Raw genomic sequence first — 19,910 nt, forward strand, 5'->3', positions numbered from 1 at the left:
ATGGTCGCCTGACAAACCGAGCCACAGAGGGACAGCAGCATCGAGAATGTTTTTCATTGATGTCAGCAAGATGCAGTCATTGTTGTGTGTTAATATGGATATAAAGCAGGGAAAGGAACTAAATATTATTCAATCAGCTGCAAACCAAACACATATAAAAACACTCCCAGGTATTAAATAAGCACTCAGTAGATTTGCTGGAGTTTGTCTGGAGCAGCCTTCCCTCTGTTCCCCTCTTTGCTTGTCGGTGCTGGCATCAAAAGATGAGGCATGATTTCAGTCTCAGTGTTTACAAAGTGGTCTGCTCTGGTCCTATTTCCTCATCCTATAATTCCAACAGAGCAAGCCTGAAAGCTTCCTTCCTGTCGGGGAAATGACATGCTAATGGCCTTCTCTTCCTCCTTCTGCAGTCCTGTATCACAGCTGTCTAATGAGAGTATTAGTGTATAAGTGGCTGCTGATGATGGATGCCTTTAGTTTTATCAGCTGCAAGCACTGATTAGCCCTGAAGAAGAGATACTTCTGGTTTTGGCTAAAATCTCAAGACATCTTTGTCTACTGATGTGCAAATCTTTATTTTCCTGCATGCTGGGGGTTTAGCTGTTGGGGGCGGGCAATGTTGGTTAGCTAGTTGATCATTTATATTCACCACAACTTCAGCGAATGCATGTCAGGGCACAGTAAAAACAACATTTCTGACTCCTATACACTGGCCAACTTGCACATTAGTAGATTTATGATCAACACTAGACAAGCTAAGAAGTCTTGGAGAATGCTGTATACCTTTAGCTATTGTACAGGTGTTAAACTTCAAGAAAAAGGAGAAATTGGGCAAAGATCTTTATGTTAGTTTAGGCATTGAACCAAAAAAAGTGCTGCACCAGTTATCTGTTTTTTTCTTTTGATGTTAATAAACCTCAACTCCTCTATGTCTTTTATAACCTAAAGTGTACTTCATTAAATGTTTTAAAAAGAGCCAGCAAGGACATAAACCTGAAATGCACACACCCAGGCTAGCTGAGCATCCAACTGCTGCCTCACTTCAGTGCAGTTTTGTGTTTTTCTCTTCAAAGTGGCACGTTTCAAATGGAATTGCAAATCGAGACTAAATTTAAATAAGACCTGCCATCGCATGGCTTTTATCTAGAGGACAGTTTTTAGTTCATTTCCTTATCCCAGCCCTGAAAAAGGGGAAAGTGGAATTATCGCGCACACAGTGAGTGTGAGTTAAGTCCGTAAGAAGATTTATTTGCATAAGCACACACAGCCTGAGCAGTTTCCTGTGAAACAGCTTTGATGAAAGGCCTTGTTGAGAGTATACATTTGAATGTTGCAGAGGGATGCATCCCTTTTCCCTCAAGTTATCATGAAAAATATGAATTTTATAGTCCTATTAAAATGTTTCCTGTTATCTAAAATACTGGCAGTAAATACCTGTTGTTATGCATGATGAGACATTAACAACTCATCTCTTTTCAAAGACCTGCTTGGCTTAAAATACCAAGGGATGCAAATGAATTATATAACACATGAGATAAAGATGTTCGCTTTAATTTAATTCATAATTTGTCCATTCTTAAACACATGTTCGATAATGAATCATCGACTTCATGTGTATTTAAATTTATTAAGTTTGTTTTTGGTTTGACCTTTCAAGGAGTTTGAGTTTATCTCCATCAGCACAAACTGCACAGACTATGACAGAGGAACACGAGCATCCTCTCTGTCACACATTTGCATGAGTTCTGCTCTAAATTAAATGTGTTGGTGGTCAGGTTCAGCATAATTTTCCTCCCTCTGGCATTGATTATCCTGACTGGGGCGCTGCATTGGGCATCAATACAGACAAATCAGGTCTTATTGGGACATAGTGGATTCCCAGGCTTTAATGAGGCCTGATCACTCTGTAATGTCATACATCTCCAAACCAATTTATTCTCTAAGTACTCTAAGAGAGCTCAAATGAATGACTAGAGGATGTAATAATTTCCCTGTTTTGTCTCATAATCATTTATTTTGAAATTGTTTCTTCTCTGTTGTCTGGCCGGGGGCCAGAAATACTTTTTACCCCTGTTGTATGGTTGTAGCTGCTGCTACAATATGAATTTTCATGAATGTGGCACCTTCACTTGCCAGGGAAACTTAATGTGTTTAATATGTGTGATGAACTTCACACGTAAGTGTGGTTATCACAGAATTACTGTTGCTGGCAGTCTGGTAGATGGTAACTAGTGAATGGACCATCTTGAGATCACAGTTTCACAAGTCTTCTGACCACTCAAGCCACTGGCGCAGATACCAGGGGCAATTTTGAGGTTAGGGACACTTGGGCATGTGGACAGCAGGATCTAAAGATTAAATCCCCGATCTTCAGACTGAGAGATGACTGACTCCATCACTAGGCCATAGTCGGTCCTCACAGTTACGATAACTGTTTTATATATATCATTTAAAAAAATGTATGACTTAGTCATTAATATGCCGCAGTGAATATCTCTATTTCACTCTGAATTTTCAAGTTATTTTGGGGTTGGTTTGTCGAGCATAATATGAAAAAAATGCATTTGTTTGCATGTAAGCACATTTTATAAAAGTAAATTCACATTTTACACTTTATTTTTATTAGACTACAGAAAATGTATACTTGTCTCTCCTTGATGGGTTAAGTATAATTTCCTATTACTTGCATAAAATCATCAAATAAAACAAGGGTAGATGCTACAATGACATGATGCCACATTCTAAACTTGCCGATTTGCTGTAACACATTTATCCATGACACAGCATCCTTAATATGTGTGATGTATATTCTCAACAAAGTTCTTAAGTTTTATTTTTTCCTTTAAGTCTACATCCATGTTGATGTTAAAGCTGGAAAACTCTTCTCTTTGTGACTGCAATGATGACCACATCTTTGAAAACCCATCCTCTCTGAGCTCCGAGCCTCACACTAATCTTATTTACATGAAAACAGCCAGAGAAATGATATCAGAGATAAGATGAACGGTCTCTGTGATCTGGTTTTATTGCTGCAGCCTTAATAAGCAGCTTCGGCTTCTGCAGAGCTTGTCTCATTACAACAAGACAAGAAATGGGAGAAGAAATCAGAGGTAAAGGGGGGAAAAAATGTGCTTCAGTAAATGTTGTATGTTAAAATTGAACCTGACTTGATCTTGTGTAATTTAAAAACAGATTTATTTGCAGCTCCATGTTTACATGCAAACAAGAAACCAGGTTACTGGGAGTAATTTGATTAAATCAGGAAACTGTATCCCACAGAGGGGTAGCTAAAGCTGGAGAGGATAAAGACAAATCACACACACAAACACACACCAACAGAGATGTACACACAAAAGCACATGGGGAGGCGCGTGTTACAGTCCAACTCTACAAACAGCCAATTAAGTGAGGGCCTGTTTCTATTCAGCCAATCAGGATCCAGCATGCCTCCTCTACCTTTTCTGGCCCTGAGAAGCAAAATAAAGTCATCTGCTGAGAACACGGATGTGGTTACAAAGGCATTTATTGAAATTTACCTCCCCCTTCTGGTCATTGTTTGATATTGCAGCTGCAAATCACATGCTGCTTTACCAGATTTACACTCACCGGCCACTTTATTAGGCACAACTGTCCAACTGCTCATTAACGCAAATTTCTAATCAGCCAATCACATGGCAGCAACTCAATGCATTTACGCATGTAGACGTGGTCAAGACGATCTGCTGCAGTTCAAACTGAGCATCAGTGTGGGGAAGAAAGGTGGTTTATGTGACTTTGAACGTGGCATGGTTGTTTGTGCCAGACAGGGTGGTCTGTGTATTTCAGAAAATGCTGATCTACTGGGATTTTCACACACAACCATCCCTAGGGTTTACAGAGAATGCTCTGAAAAGAGAAAATACCCAGTGAGCAGCAGTTCTGTAGGCGAAAATACCTTGATGATGCCAGAGGTCAGAGGAGAATGGCCAGACTGGTTCGAGCAGATAAAAAGGCAGCAGTAACTCAAATAACCACTGGTTATAACCGAGGTCTGCAGAAGAGCATCTCTGAACGCACAACACGTCCAACCTTGAGGCAGATGGGCTACAGCAGCAGAAGACCACTCCAGGTTCCACTCCTGTCAGCTAGGAACAGTAAACTGAGGCTACAGTTGGAACAGGCTCACCAGAATTGGAGATTGGAAAAACGTTGCCTGGTCTGATAAGTCTGGATTTCTGCTGCGACATCCAGATCGCAGGGTCAGAATTTGGCATCAACAACATGAAAGCATGGATCCATCCTGCCTTGTATCAACAGTTCAGGCCGCTGGTGGTGTAATGGTATGGGGGAGATTTTCTTGGCACACTTTAGGCCCCTTAGTACCAATTGAGCATATTCACAGCCTTCCATCAGTATTGTTGCTGACCATGTTCACCTCTTTATGACCACAGTGTACCCATCTTCTGATGGCTACTTACAGCAGGATAATGCTCCATGTTTTAAAGCTGGAATCATCTCAGGCTGGTTTCTTGAACATGACAAAATGAGTTCACTGTACTCAAATGGCCTCCACAGTCACCAGATCTCAATCTAAAAGAGCACTTTTGGGATGTGGGGGAAAGGGAGATTCTCATCATGGATGATGCAGAAAAAAAAGACAAACACAAAGTTCTTCAAAAATAACAGTAAAATTAAATCCACCACCAGCACTTTAACCTTCACAACTACTACTAATTTTAAGTCTCCGGAGACTGTACAGTAGTTCACAAACACTACAACATATTTAGTAAACAATAACAGTAACTAGGAGTTTTGAGAATTTTAATAATTTTGAAATCCTATTTCTCACCTTGAAAGCTCTTAGTGGTCAGACATTGTCAAATCTTTAACTCAAGGATATAGTAGCTACAGACCACCACCTACCCTGCAGGCTGCTTGGCTCCAACTGCACATTACTGATATTGGTCACACTTGCACTATCAACAGTTGTGATTGCTTATCAAGGAGTTATTAAAGAATTTTGTCATGGCAATCTTTTTTGGCTGGACTATAAATATGCATGTTGAGTTTAATGATGCCAATATTTTTATGTCCCTCTCTCTGCCTGTCTCTGTCTCAATTTCTCTGCATCTTGCTCTTTTTTATCTTATTTTGTCCGCCCATCCAGTCAAAATAAATAAAATTTTCACACATAGGGTTCTAGCAACATAAGATTTTTTTTGTTGTTATTGAAATGACAATGCCATCCCATAAGGGCCTCCCAACTGTTTATGACATGTTGGAGGGATGGGCCTCAAACACCGAGGTCTGTGCATCGTTCTGCCCCTGACAGACCTCCAGAGGGCTGGCTAGTCAGGGAGAAGGGGTTTTGTGGGGCTGTTGTCCTTAAAGAGACAGCAGCTTAAACAAAGTGTTCCAGGAGAAGAGATGAGGGTTTTGGAAACCACAACAATAAAAACAGGGATACTTTGTGCTGTTCATAACGTGAAGTGACTGTGATGAGTAAAATGGTAGACTTTGCAGTTACTTCTGCATTAATTAATATTTCAGTAAGTTCACTTTTGAATCAGTATATGTTTTACATTGTTTATTTATTAAGCTGGTAGCCAGGTGACAAGTGAGCTAATGTAGTGAACAGGTGCAAACTATAACTATAGCATAGAGATCAGTCTCCTCCCCTGCTCACCCTTAAAGAGAGTTCAACTACAGAAACATCTGATGCCAGATATTATCTCTTACTTTTATTTGCAATACAGCGTTCTGCTGTTGCTGCTGTTGAAGTGGTTGATTGGATGGTAATGTTGATGAGAGCAGAAATACTGTATATATCTTGTGTTTTTTTTTCATGTAAATGTGGTTAATATGTAGGCAAAATGATTTTTGACCATCTATTTTGTGTTAAATTTCAAATTTTATTAAAGATGATATAGGAAGGTTGTGTTTTAATTGCACTCCCTTGCCACCTTGGGGCCCAGTCTCCCGTGCACTGTCGTCAATTACTTTTAGCGAGGCGGGTGTTTGTTTTGGAATTTAATGGAGACCAGATCAAAACAAATCTTCTTTGTTCAAGACAATTTATATCAGATACAACGAGCCAAGGTAAGGAGTTTTCAATACAGTTACGAAGTGCTAAAGCTTGAAATGTAACAGCAAGCAAACGTTGTAGTAGCTGGCTATATGTAGCGACATTGTAAGTCTGTACTCCGGCATATCTGAAGGCTAATGTGACATCAGGTAAACACTGTTAGTTTGTATGTAGTTTAGCAGATGTTCATATTTAGCGCAGCTGGCAGCCCAGTGCTCTAAGAAATGTCAGTAATGTGTAATGTTAGTAAAATCCTGGTTAGCTATGTCCTGCCAGTCATCTACCAGGCAGAGCTAACATAACCTCACTCTTCATTTTATTGAAAGACTCTAAAGTTTGAACAGACCACTGCAGAATAACTGCTGCTTGTGGATTGAAATGAACATTATCTCAAACAGTTTAGCCTCTGTGTTATAAAGTGATATAGCCCACGCTAAAGGCTGTATCACTCTCCTGTTCAGCTTTCTTCTGCTCTTCAGTCCTTCTTCTGTCTGACAGTTAGGCTCCAGCTTCCACCATCATTGTAAAATAAGTCATAGAAATTGTTTTCATCTCCTCTTACTTGTGAACTTCGTCAGCCGGTGTGGTGTTGTCATAGAGAACTAGACATGCTGTAAATCAATCCAGTCCTGTTCGACCTAACCTGGAAGCTAAGTAGCAATTTAAAATAACCTGTAACCAGCAATATTGGCACTGATAATCTGATTTTAAAGTGTAGTTTAGGGTCAGGGATATATCTAAAAGAGCCTTTTTCAAGATCACTTTCTAACTCCTCACAGCCCCTTTAAGGGAACTGTCATTTCATTGTAAATAGGTCAAAAAAGAAGTATTTACAATCTAAAAAAGCATGAACAGGAACCTGCAATACAAAACTAACTTACCAGAAACATTTCTATTCAGTTTGAATCAATATTATGGGACAACAAACGGGTGAACCGAAACACATTTCGATCGACTCAGCGTGCTACACCACGTTTTCTTTTCATCCAGTTTCCCCAGTCTGAGAGGCGCGTGAGCTCGACCACGTGAGGGAGAAATAATAAAATTATTGGTGTTGTTGTTGAGGGTGATGTGTTTCCCCGCCCACTGAGATCTGCCCTGTAATAACCGCTGGGAACCTGCAGCAGGAGACACAGCAGAGCACAGCCCCGCAGCTCCTCACAGCTGTTTCTCTGAACATGGATGTCAACATTGCAGTGATGGGTACTGAAAGCGTCGGGAAATCAGGTAAAAAGATTGTTTGTGGCGGAAAAAAGTGAATATTACACATTTCATTTGTTGCTAATGTGAGTCTAAATGTCTTTGATTCTCAGCGCTTACTGTGCGCCTATTAACTCGAAGATTCATCGGAGAGTATGGAGACATCGGTAAGTGAGGTTTTTTTATTTTATTTTATTTTTTTAACTTGACTAAAAATCAGCGTTTAACTCCGTTTTTCTCCTTAGTGACTGAACTCTATTTTGCAGAATCTATCTACGGTCACAACTTTGAGATCAGCGGACGAGAAATCAATCTTAATGTTTGGGATTCACCTTACTGTGAGGTATGACAAGCTATATTTATTCTGCTGGTACCGTCGCACTGATAGAATCACAGTTTGTGCCAATACTGTTTTTCCATCAAAATTAAAGGTTGTCAAACTTAAGTGAAAGTAGAAAAAAATGTCTGAAATATTGAATGTGTAGGCCAAACCTCCTCCATACTTAAATATATTTATATTAAGATGCTGTTTTGTCACTATCTACATTTACAGGCAATCATATCTGTAGGCCTATGTGTCAGTTTATATTCATTGACATGTATATCTAAAAGTAAAATTTTAAGTAAAATAAGCAATCAAATTCATGCACCCTCCCAGTTATTAATTTAGCAAACAATATAATAAATCTCCTAATTACTGAGTTATGGCAATGATGTGAGCCAACTGCTCATTATGACCTCCAGGCTGTCAGCTGTCCAATTCTAAATTATCTGATATAACACAAAGTGAAGTTGGAGAATTTATTGCAAAGTCACATAAAATGAAAGAAATTAACTACAATATCTTTACACTTTTCCCCCTGGGATCTAAAATGTGTGATCTTACAGGATTTGTCAGTAGAGACATCACTCTTTGACAAGAAGATCCAGTGGGCAGACGGCTTCATTGTTGTGTACAGCATCTGTGACAGAGCCAGTTTCAACACCGTCAGCAGGATCATTCAGACCATCAAGTCCACAAAAGACTACCTGAACGCAGACAAAGTGCCCATAGTGATTGTGGGTAATAAGAGGGACCTGCACCACAGGAGGACAGTGCTGAGCGAGGAGGGCCAGCTGCTCGCTCTTAAAACAGACTGCCTCTTCTACGAGGTGTCGGCAGCGGAGAACTACCACAGTGTGCTCGTGGTGTTTCATGGGCTGGTGGATAGGATGAAGGATGCTAAGCTGACTATAAAGAGACCTTTAGGGCTCAAAGGAATAGTGAAAAGCATGTCTGCAGTGTTCGCCAGGAGACGCACAGACTCCTTCTAGACAGAGACAGAGGAGGGAGTTCTCTGAATCTCAGATGGATACCAGTCTGCTGGAAGTGACACATATCAGTGTATCACAAGCCTCCTGATGCAGATGCTTGAAGTGCGCACGGACTCCAAAGAAGAAAAGAGCCATACAGCTTCAGGAGACATGATCCCAAAACAGAGTCACAGAAATGTTTTCTTAGGACAGGTTTTGAACTTGGTTGTACTTCAGAGAACACAAGACTGATGAAGTGTAGTTCTTTTTGTCGCAATACTGAGCTAACAGATCATTGACTACGGTGAGCAACAAAGTATGCACTTTTTACAGCTTTAAACACAAGCCATGGCTTCATATTGGAGAAAATCTTTGCACAAAATAAATGTGCTCTTACTGTTGAAGATGACAAAAGAAAATTATAAAACTAAAGCTCTAAAATTCACAGGTGCAACATTTTTATTGTGGTAAAAATGTTTGCCTTACATGATTTCAAAGTTAACTCTTAGGTAAAACACAATTGTATTTATTCAAATTGGTATAATGTAAAGCAAAGTGTTTTTTTACAATTAAGAGCTGTTGATTAATTGATTCTGGAAATTAAGAGAAGTTGTGATATCTTACTGTAATAAAGCTTTAACCGTCCATACATGCGTGTTTGTTTGTTTTGACTCCATACCATGTCCTTTTTACTTCCTGTCAACAACCTTCACACTTCCTGTCAGAACTCCAACCCACCAACTTCAGAATAAACAGAGTGTGAAGATCTTTAATTGGTGCAAACAACATTCTCATTGCAGAGTATTACCAATATGTGTAACCAACTATCTTACAATGTCATGTTCATAATTTGAAATAACTGACTTTTACCATTTGGTTCAATTTTGTCACATCAAAAATGATCCAGGTATCATATATTTCTCCTAATGTTTGTGCACATATAACTGCAAAATCACTTACTTATAAGTCGTCATTATTCAAGTTTGGGAAAAGTAACAATATAGGCTTAAATAAAGGTCTATTAAATGAATAAATAATGTGTTGAGAATTTTCCACACATATTGGCTAAAAGATCCCAAGTACTTCAATTCAGCCCTGACATCCCATCCAGTTCTTCTTACGTGAGAGTTCATCTAGTCCTCTCTAAAACTGAGAGACATTTTTCTAATTTTTGGCTGGCCTGCTCCAGTAAACTTGATGTGACCCTCAGTGTTAGGTAACAGAAAAGTCTATTCCTCTGCTTCTCCCTTCATCCCTCTGTCATCAAGTGTAAAGAAGATGTCAAGCTTAGCGCTTAATACGGAAGCAGCATGGTAGGGCAAATGGCAAGTAAGCTAGTGCTGGTTCCTCCATTTTCCTTTTCTTTTCTGCTATATGAAGAATCTGACAGGAACAAGCCACAGGTTAACAAAGTCAGACTGGGGCAGTCTGGCGCAACAGGCCCTTGTCACAGTCTTTAATCTGGCGGGGCTGCTGTGCAACAGAACCGAGAACAAACCTGACAAAGAGGTTTCACCTGCAAGAGCTGCCTACAGCTACACTGTTATTTCTCCTGTGCTACCAAGATGACATTGTCACATTCATTGAACAGAACGCTATTTATACATATAAACATAAACTTTGACAAACATGAGATGTGCCAACCTTACAGTTTACTCAAAAGATGAGATAACCTGGTTATATCATACTGCAAATGGGATATGATACTGTTTTGCTGCAACTTAGTGAGAAAAATGAGCTTCTGTTTGTTGTGATTTTTGGCATCTTTCCCCTTGGTTTGATGGGACAGCTTGGATGATATGCACTAAATCATGTCAGGAACAGGTATTGATCCTCCAGCCAGTGAGACAAGAACTGGAGCCTCTGTGCACAGGTCGCCTGCTCTGAACCAGTTCCCAGGTAGATACATTTGTAAGCCTTACACGATAGAATAAAGCATTTGCATATTAATTAGCATCCAAATCAAAGGTCCAGAAAAGAAATGTACCTTTCACTTGGCTGGTATTTGTTTTCCACGCGTGGTAGAAAAAAAAAAAAAAGCTCTTTGATAGCATGTGACATGCATAAAGCCTTGATTAAAAAAAGAAACGTATGCAGGCAGTTTGAATGAGAGAAAACAGCATAAAACACTAAATGCATTTTATGTCACTCTTTGGCTGAGTGTCTTCAAACTGTAGTCCACATCTGATTTTTGGTAAGTGATGCTCAGCCCACGGGTGATGTTTACGTCACTCACTCTTAAGAGATAATTACTGGGCATGCTACTCTTAATGCTCCATTAAAACAGATCAACAAAAGCTTCACTTTGTGTATCTGTGGAACAACTGAGAGAGTAGGATTAAGTGGCATCTAGTGATGAGGTTGCAGACTTCAAGTCCCCTCACACACCCTACTCTAAGCATGTAAGGTGATAAAAGAATAGCAATTGATGAAGAATAACAAAGTCATCCTTTTTATCAAACATATAATCCATCAGGAGGAGCTTAATTACACAAAATGTCTACACTATGTCACTACTTTCCAATTCAAATACAGATGAAAACATGTGCCAGAATGGAGACTTACTTCTTTTCAAAAGAGACTCAAATAGTACAAGCTTCTCTGCTGTCAGCCAAGACTCAGATAAAACATGAGATGACCACTCTGTTTGAGGTGCCAAGTCATTTTACTTATGTTATTTTTAGTGCACAAACACCACAAGTCCCACTTTGGGTAAATGGGTATGTAAATGCTACAAAAGGGGCACAGGTGAAGCAGTGGTCTTGGGAACCCTTAGAGCACATAGCTATTACCCCTTACCACAGACACCACTGTAATCCTCACCTTTTTCATTAATCTTCCAAACGTATCACCTCACTTCATGTCAGAGTCTTGTCTCCCCTTGTTAGGTCTCTTCTCTGAACAACCACTATTTATCCCTTTCTTAAAAATATGATTTTAAAAAACAATTGTGGTGTATGGGCTTACTTAAAAGTTATCTATCTCTAATCGTCTCGTGCTGTTGATGTGTCTCGCTGAGCTGAAGTTAAGAAATCTGCTGTGACAACACTGTCAGAAAAAATGATCTGAACGGCTTTTAGGTCTATTTTCACTGACATCAAAGAAGAATCTTAATAAGAATTTCCACTTTGATACTTGATGTACCCGTTTTTTTTTAAATTATTATTTCCAGAGTCTTTAAGAAGCTATCTGTCCTCCTATATTGTCTTCTGTTTTACACTGAAGTAACTTTAACTGCATTCAAACTAAACTTTTAACCGCAAGTTTTCAGCTTGATTCGGTTATCTAGCAATAACCCTTCAAGCAGATCGAAACCCAGGAAGCCATAAAGACGAGGGTTAAGTTCAGCTGGTGTTCAAACACTTTTAGTTTGCATACTTGCAAACACTACACTCAGTGTTTAGTCAGGTATTAACTTTACCACTGGACCGTGTCTGAAAGTTTAGAGTCAAAATCACTGACAGAATACAGAAATGAGTAAATGCAGAAGCAGTATCCTCCAGAGAATAAAAAAGTGCAAAAATATTCAGAATATTTTTCCATGAGCAAAATATGAGCAAAAATATGAAATATGAGTATCGTTGCTAGAAAATGAAACATATCAAACCATAAATCAATTTTTCTTTTAGAGAAACAGATACACTTTATTTTCAAGCCGACACGTGCACAGCACTGAGTTTCCTGTTAGGCTGGCAGCACACATAACTGCACGGAGAAAATCTCATTGTCTTTACCTTATTGAATACAAGCGGGCCTGATTTCATTATGGGGTAAGCAACATAAAAGAATAAGGGGACTAGGAGGTCAGCAAGTGCACGAGGTGGGTAAACACAGAAAGAGAACCAAATTAAAGAAGGTGAAAGTAGCAGTGAGTTGATTGAATTAAACCTCTGTGCTACACGTGACTGGGTCTGGATTTTAAAATGTCTGGAGCAGTATAACATGAAAGATCAGGTCAATTTGATAATAAAAATTAATAAATCAGCATTTGGATGTTCTTTTCTTCAGGGAGCAGAAACAGCGCACGTGAGAAAAAGGCAGAGATGATAGTTCCCATTAAGTCCTAAAAACTCTTTTTGATAACTTCCTTTGATCTGATTAACATCAAAGAATGTCAGATATCATAACAATTAACTATTTATCCAGTTTCCTTTAGCAGCTAGACCACAAGAAAAAATGATGACACTGGAAACACTTGAAATCTACTCAATACCACTGCCATTAGGAACAGGGGTAAAAGCTAGTATGGCACATTAAGCTAGGTTTGTAGCTTTATCAGGATTTTCTCATGAATATTTTCACAATTACTCATTTAATTAAATCATTAATAAATTAAGTTCATTATGTAGAATCTTACTTGAAAGATCGTCCATCTCTTTTAGCCCTTTTTTTAAGCTAGCAAAGGAAACTGTGAACTTCAAGGTTTTTTTAATCTAATCTGCTAAAACTGCTGCTGAGGGGCTAACTAATCTAGCCTGGCATCCAGGTGGAAACAGAGGGACTCTGCTAGCATAAAGAAAACAAAACCTGTATTTACTGTGTCACCTCTTGTAATAAAGCATCTTATATTTTTACACTTCCATTTCACCAAGGATGAGATGAATGGATGGCTTACCTTCCTCCCTGTTCACCTGTGGCCACTGCGCTCAATGTGCATGACCCATCTACTATAAGCTGAAGTTAGCAGGGTAGTTGCACACAGGGCTTGACATGAACACCGGCCAACCGGCCAAATGCGGGTGGATTTGGGCAGTGGTTGGTTCACCGCCGCTCCCACTGGCCACTTTGGCGGGTTGAATTTTATCTCAAACATTAAGCAGAGAGACAAGCAAAAAGATGATTCTGATGATGAAAGTTCTGAGGAAATTCAATTTACCTCTCCTTCATTGTCATTCTCATGAAAAAAGAAATGATTTTACGATTACAATCATTAATAAATATTTAAGCAGACAGTGTCTCTTGCTGAGTTTTTATCAGTTCAATTAATCCCCTTTGCCATTTTATTATAAGCAATAACAAACTACTATTTTAATTACTATGTCTTAATAGACTGCAAATTTAATATGAAAGGAGCACAATGTTACACACAACTTTATCAGAGCTGAATACCTGATTAAGGACCTGTGGATTTTAACAGTGATGTAGTCTTGTTTTGAGTGTGCATAGGGGTCATTTATATTTAAAGAGGTTGTAAATCTTTTTTAAATAAACTTTAGCATGTCGTCATCGGCTTTAATCATATTAAACATAAACAAATTGTGGCAGTGAAAATACTGAGTGGCCAGTAACTCAGGGATACCACTAGCCACAGTGGCTGGTGAGCAAAAAAGTTAATGTCAAGCCCTGGTTGCACAATAAGGAAAGAGGGGGATAATTGTATTTTAAGGAATAAAAATTAATAAATACACAACCCACCACATGCTAACTTTTCTTAACTTTTTAGCTGTTGGCAACTCTGTCACCTTCACATTTGTACTTTCTCAGAACATTCACTCTTTTGGTTGATGTAAGTGTAAATATAGGAGATCTTTTCTGTAATTTAGGATTAAAAACTCATACAATTTGATTTTTCTTCTCTTCTCTTTAATATTAGCAAGACAACAGTTGTTTATCTCGAAATGGCTAATTTACAAAATCAATTTTTGTATTTTGGACATTAAGCTCTGAGTTTTGACCATATCAGCGAGAACCCAAAGTCCTATGTTTCAGCTGCAGAGGCAGGCTCACCTGGGCTCCTACCTGAAAGCCTTACAGGCTTTGTGAATGTGACAATGACTTTAGGTTTTCAAATACAGGGTTTAGACCTGGGGGGTCTGGAATGTGTTGACTGCAAAGCAAACTAATATGCGCAATGAGCCTTTTGGTTACACAGATTTAATCGAAAAATGTGTTAACCGTTAAAATATTCCAGCTATCCCTTTGCTCCTGTACTTTTCCCTTTAGTGAGCTCCCCTGCAAAGACTGAAAGACCCCCTGCAGCGCTCCACAGCTCAGCAGCTTTCCAAATAAGGTCCTGGTGTGCCCACACAGCAACCATGACTTAATACTCTGCAGGGAAAGGGCAAAGTTCACCAGCACTTAGTACAAATTCTGAGCTTTGAACCAAACAGTGGCTTTGCAATTACTTTTGAGTCTTTTGAACACAAATGCCTTTTCCTGACATCACTGTCATATGTTTTTTTAAACCTTAACCTGTGGCAGAAGGTTAAGGTTTATTTGAACAAGATGTAAAATGCTCTGTGTATACCCTGTTAATGAGAACAAATAAAATCAATGTTTCAGGTACAGGATCCAGCACCTTTGGTGTGTGGATGTTGACATAAATGCTTGGGAGTCTTGCACAAGAGAGCAGCTGAGACATTCATAAGATGTCACAGTCACTGACCCCTTTCCTGGAGTCTTTTGAGTCTAGACCAACACTGTGCTGCTACAATAATCTCACATCACGTTGAAAAGTGCTGATCAAAAGTGGATTATTTGAAACATCTCTCCTATCAGGGACAACCAGTAAAATGAGCAATGTATAATTTGGATTAAGCTACTTAATGTGTCATAATTAACAAGATCCCACATATGAGGGGGATAATTTTTTGTCTGAGCCCTTGATAATCTAATACTTCACTGACTGCAGAGAAGTCATGTCTGCAGGGCAGAGCTAATAATGCCTTGATCTAATACAAGATGGGTGATTGGGTTTTGAAACATTTCCTCTCACATGGGTTCACATGGAGGAGAAGTAAACAGATCTTCACACGTGAGGCAGTATATTAAATTAGGCACAAGGATGAGTGACTCATCCCATCATAATGGGTGCTTGAATGGGTGCTTGAATGGATGCTCTTCTTTGTAACAGACACCGTCTGCATAAAATGGTAGCAGGTGTTTACAGAGTTACACATAAGCCTGGAGAAAAAAGCTCCCAAACTGTTTTTTCACCTTACAATCTGTTATCTGAAGAAAAAAAAAAAACCTCATGAGGTGTGTGCTGGTTAATTTGACCTTAATTTTTCTTTTTATGTCACCATGGACCATTTTAATGTGTATAAATATTTCACTCATAAGATGTCTGTAGCAGAGGTTGCAGCATTTGATAGGAAGGTTTTTGTCATTTATAGCCTGACTTTCTTATTTCTGCTTATAGTGTCAAAACAAATTTTGGAGGCAACATAAAACATTTTTTGAAAGCTATAATGAAAACAACTCCCCTGTACTGTTAGCATCTCATAACTTTGAAGTTTCAAAACTTAAAAACCACAAAAGTTTCCAAGTAATGTTTAAACCCCAACAGATCCATACATTTATTTAAGATATCTTATTGATAAAAAAAAATGTTAATAATCAGAGTTCGGAGGAAGTATAGAAAATATTCAAGTACAGCAAACAATAACTATAGCTTTATGATAAAAATATATGTTAGAGCTTAAATAAATTTGGCAAAATTGTGTAAAAAGTAGGAACAATCACAAGAGAAATATCAAGAAATCTAAGTATCTATAAAACACACAACACCAAAAGTACAAAAAAGTTGACGTGACAAATCACAAGTTAGATTTTCCTAATATTGCAGAAACTGTTGCAATAAATTTCTTTATCAGGGATCATTGTTGTAGTTGACAGAGAAATGAATTCCTATATAAAGTACACAGCTAAAGGGAAAAATTTCATCAATGTCATGGTGCTTTAAGCCTGGATTATAAACTCTTACATAACTTCAAGTTTAAATGCAAACTTCACACAGCAGGTGCATGAGGTCTTGGTGTGTCTATACATCTTAACACTGGCTGACAGCCAGGCTTGCCTCACAGCAAGGGTTCAAGATTGTGTAACAGCTCCTTTGTTTGAAATTCATACTCTGGATTATGCTGCTGAAGGGGAGTTACAGGGAATGTGAAGCGAATGTGAAGAATGCCATTGATTGTATTACCCAAGATTTCTGCACAGTGAGGTGTTGAGTCGACTGTTAATGCATGACAGGGGCTAGAAAGATTTTTAAATATAAGTATGCATACTTAATAATAAGGCACATGCACAGTTGTATTTGAAGCTGTTTCAGTTCAATTCCATTAGCTGCTGGGCACTGGCACCAATTTCATGCTCTTTACCCTTTGAACTGACTGATTGTTATAGCTGTGCTGTAGACTGACTGACCCTCACACCTGGGGACAAATGATTCTGCTCGTCTACAAAGTGAGTGAAAAAATAGTACCTGGAGGAACTCAGAGGGAACCAGGCAAACTCCACAAGTAACCAAAAAAAAAACCCCAACCAATTAACAATTTTCAAAGTTTTAACTTAACATGCTGTGGACTGTTAAAACCATGGAAACAGCATCTGTTCCAGTATCATAGGGGTGATACTACAGTGTCACATTTTACAATCAAAGGAAATGGAAACGTGGTTTAATATAAATATACAATCATTGTCACACTAACACACAGCTAACCATAAGCCAACACAGAACCTTGAGTGACCCTGGAGGAACACTGCATCAAGATAACGCTATGGTATAATGAAGATCCCTGCTTTGTCTTGAGATTTGATATCAAGATGCTAATAATTTAAATTCAGAGCGCTATTAGCAAGTCAAAACTAATTTTTCAGTTGAATGAGCAGAATGCAGTCAACAATGTGAAAAGCAGGAAATGTGTGACAGACAAGGGAAAAGAGCAGTTACCTCTGTGACAGGAGGAGTGAGAAATTCATCAGTCATCATCAGCAGTGTAGCAGTAAACCTTGAAACCTGATAAAAAGAGATAATGGAATAAAAGATAATGTTGGAGCTCAATGTGATCAAAGTTTGATGGAATTAAAGGGACTGTGGTTTGTGATTAATTTAAATTTTACTGATGGAATTCTCGTTTTGGAAATACCTTCATATTGTTTTCAGTTGAAAGTGTGATGAGAAGATTAATATGAAAAAGAAGAGGAAGAACTGCTGCCTGACTCTGTCAAACTGACTTTAACTCATATTGTATGAGTGTGGTACTGGGACAGTCTCAACTGACTCAAAGGAGGAAAATTCCTTAAAAAGTTTTACAAAATGTCATAATTTTCATGTAAAGCAGGCTTCGTGCACCTTTTCTGCTCTGTTTGTTGTAATGGTGTTAAATGTGTGAGGGGGCTGAAGCAGCTGCACACCTGAGTGTCGTCCTGTGGTTGTAGGATATAGTCAAATTGAAAATTAAAAAATGTTCATTATCATCACAAGGTGCTTTTTCTCTTAGAAATAGTGTTATTCAAGAGGAAAGAAAAGCAAAGGTGCTTACTAAGACAGAAAGTCTTACTCAGGTTTTTGTAATCCAGTTATTATTTTGTTTGTTTGTTTTTTGTTTGTTTGTTTTTTTCTAATGTGTATTAAACAAAAATATCAGACCAAAAAAAAAATCTTTTTGTGTGTTGTACCAGCTGTCAGATCAATATAAATGAAAGAAAATAATTTAATCTATGAATTCTGTTTAGACTTGAGGCATTGCATTTCTACACATAACCACAGGAGGGCAGCTGTAGCCATATAAAAATATGGACACTTAGCTGTAAATTTATCCTCTTTTGTCTGTTAGTATCAGTCTTCATTTAAAGGGGTTGTGAGGACTTTCTAAGTGATCTTAAAAAGTACACCTTCCAGATATATATGCCTAATAATGATCCAAACTTCAAAATGAGATTATCAGCGCCAATATAACAGGTTACAGGATATTTAAAAATCCTACTTCTTAGTTTCCCCATCGGGTCGAGCAGGGTTGTCTCTATGACAACACCATGCCAGCTGACAAAGTTTATTAGTGAGAAGGGAGATCCGTGTTTTTCTTTGCTGAAAATGATTTCTTTGATTAATTTGTAGTGATGGTGGACACAGAAACCTTACCGTCAGACAGCAAAAGGACAGAAGAGCAGACAGTGTACCTGAGACTCCAGGCCAGAAGGTGGCAAGGCAGTGCATTAACAACAGATCCTCCTCATAGCATCCTTAAGTTGACTTGTTTTTAAGGGTTAATTCAATATCTATATATTTGACTCTATATTATTGACTTTTAATATCTTCTTAAGTCAAGATGTCTGACATCTGAAATAAATCCATTTATCACAAACATTGTTTCACCAATCTTTTTAATGAAACAGTTAAAGCTGATTTGTTTCATTTCAATTGTTTAGCATGTTTAGCTACATGCCCTGCATTCGGGTAATTAGTAACACTGAGGCCTTCATGTTTCTAAATTGCACCCATTTGAATTTTGGGTTCATGTTGAATTGAAGCAGATCTGTTCGAGACTCATTTCCCAAGGGCCAGAGTGTCAGTTGAGAGGCAAGATGCCACATATGGTGGAGTATATTGGCATACTGATTACTGCACTCTGCTGTGGGAAGCCGAGAGTCGCAAACAAGTGTGGATTGAAGGTAATTGCAGAGGAAAACATTGGTTCTGCATTCAAATGTGGCCGCAGTGCTACAGCTCTGTTTACACTTCTGTTGCAGCTTTTCACATTCAATTGGTTTGGTCCTGATGGCAGGAGTCCCGCTTTTGTGTGATGGATTATATGTTCAGGGAATAGGATACATGCTTTTGGGGCATTCAGTGCATTGGAATTGGGATTTGGTTGAAAGATGGTCACTTTGGCCCAGATTGACGTATTTTAGTAACTACTATCCAGTGTGTCTGAAATAAAGTGTCAAATCTTCAATATTTTAATATTTTTTGATAAAGAACAGGGCTTCACTCAAAGCTTCACGCAAAAGCAGCAAAAGAAAGAGCAGCTGGGATTTATAGAATTACACAGAGAGTGAAGACGTGTGGGTGCAGAACATAAAGCTGTAAAACAGAGACTAAAGACGTCCTTACTGTGTCACAGTGACAATACTTTGATAATCCCATTCAGGAAAAACGCATCTCTGGCAGAACTAAGTTCAGTTGTGTGTCTCTGCAAAACGCAAAGTGCTTTAAGTCAGCATAAAAACCTTTATTGTGATGTCCCTCTGAAGTTAATGTACGATAGCTTTAAGTTTAACATTTTGTTACTGTGAAATGCTGAACACAGTCAAATTATACAATCACACCTGCTGATGTCAGCATAAATTTTGTTATGCATAATGAAGAAAGCTGAAGAAAAAGATTGATATTCCTTAAAAATGGAAATGTCTAACATTACATGAGAACCATGTTAGAAGACAGTCAAGTTTGGAAGCCACACTTAAACACATTGTACTTGGTTTTAACTCCAAATTTTACTCACTAAAAACTGTTCGTGAATAGCTCATATAGGAGGCACTTGCTTATTCACAGTGTGTTTAGACAGTGAGGATCTGTGGGCCATGTAAAACTGCATTTCCTATAAACTAAACTACAAAGCAATATGTT

At 38.4% G+C, this 19,910-nt stretch overlaps 2 protein-coding genes across 4 annotated transcripts in view; one reads left to right on the forward strand and one right to left on the reverse strand.

Annotated features, from left to right (window-relative positions):
- The window catches only part of slco3a1a (solute carrier organic anion transporter family member 3A1a), a 132,766-nt gene that overhangs the window by 50,270 nt on the left and 62,586 nt on the right, over positions 1 to 19,910 (reverse strand). For 2 of the 3 annotated variants that reach the window (XM_074678301.1, XM_074678300.1), the window contains exon 3: positions 17,232 to 17,297. The exons of the other annotated variant lie outside the window; for it this stretch is intronic. In XM_074678301.1, the coding sequence (XP_074534402.1) occupies positions 17,232 to 17,297 (66 nt within the window). The remainder of the gene's footprint in view (positions 1 to 17,231; positions 17,298 to 19,910) is intronic. 3 annotated transcript variants of the gene reach the window in all.
- LOC141796809 (ras-related and estrogen-regulated growth inhibitor-like protein) lies at positions 7,178 to 9,061 on the forward strand. Its single transcript, XM_074678080.1, has 4 exons — positions 7,178 to 7,291; positions 7,378 to 7,431; positions 7,531 to 7,607; positions 8,153 to 9,061. The coding sequence occupies exons 1-4, from the start codon at positions 7,243 to 7,245 to the stop codon at positions 8,576 to 8,578; spliced, it is 606 nt and encodes a 201-aa protein (XP_074534181.1). The 5' UTR covers positions 7,178 to 7,242; the 3' UTR covers positions 8,579 to 9,061.

Source organism: Halichoeres trimaculatus, unplaced genomic scaffold (assembly GCF_033239565.1).
Source record: "Halichoeres trimaculatus isolate MK-OKI-2021-1 unplaced genomic scaffold, fHalTri1.1 fHalTri1_scaffold_10, whole genome shotgun sequence".
Classification (NCBI taxonomy): Eukaryota; Metazoa; Chordata; class Actinopteri; order Labriformes; family Labridae; genus Halichoeres; species Halichoeres trimaculatus.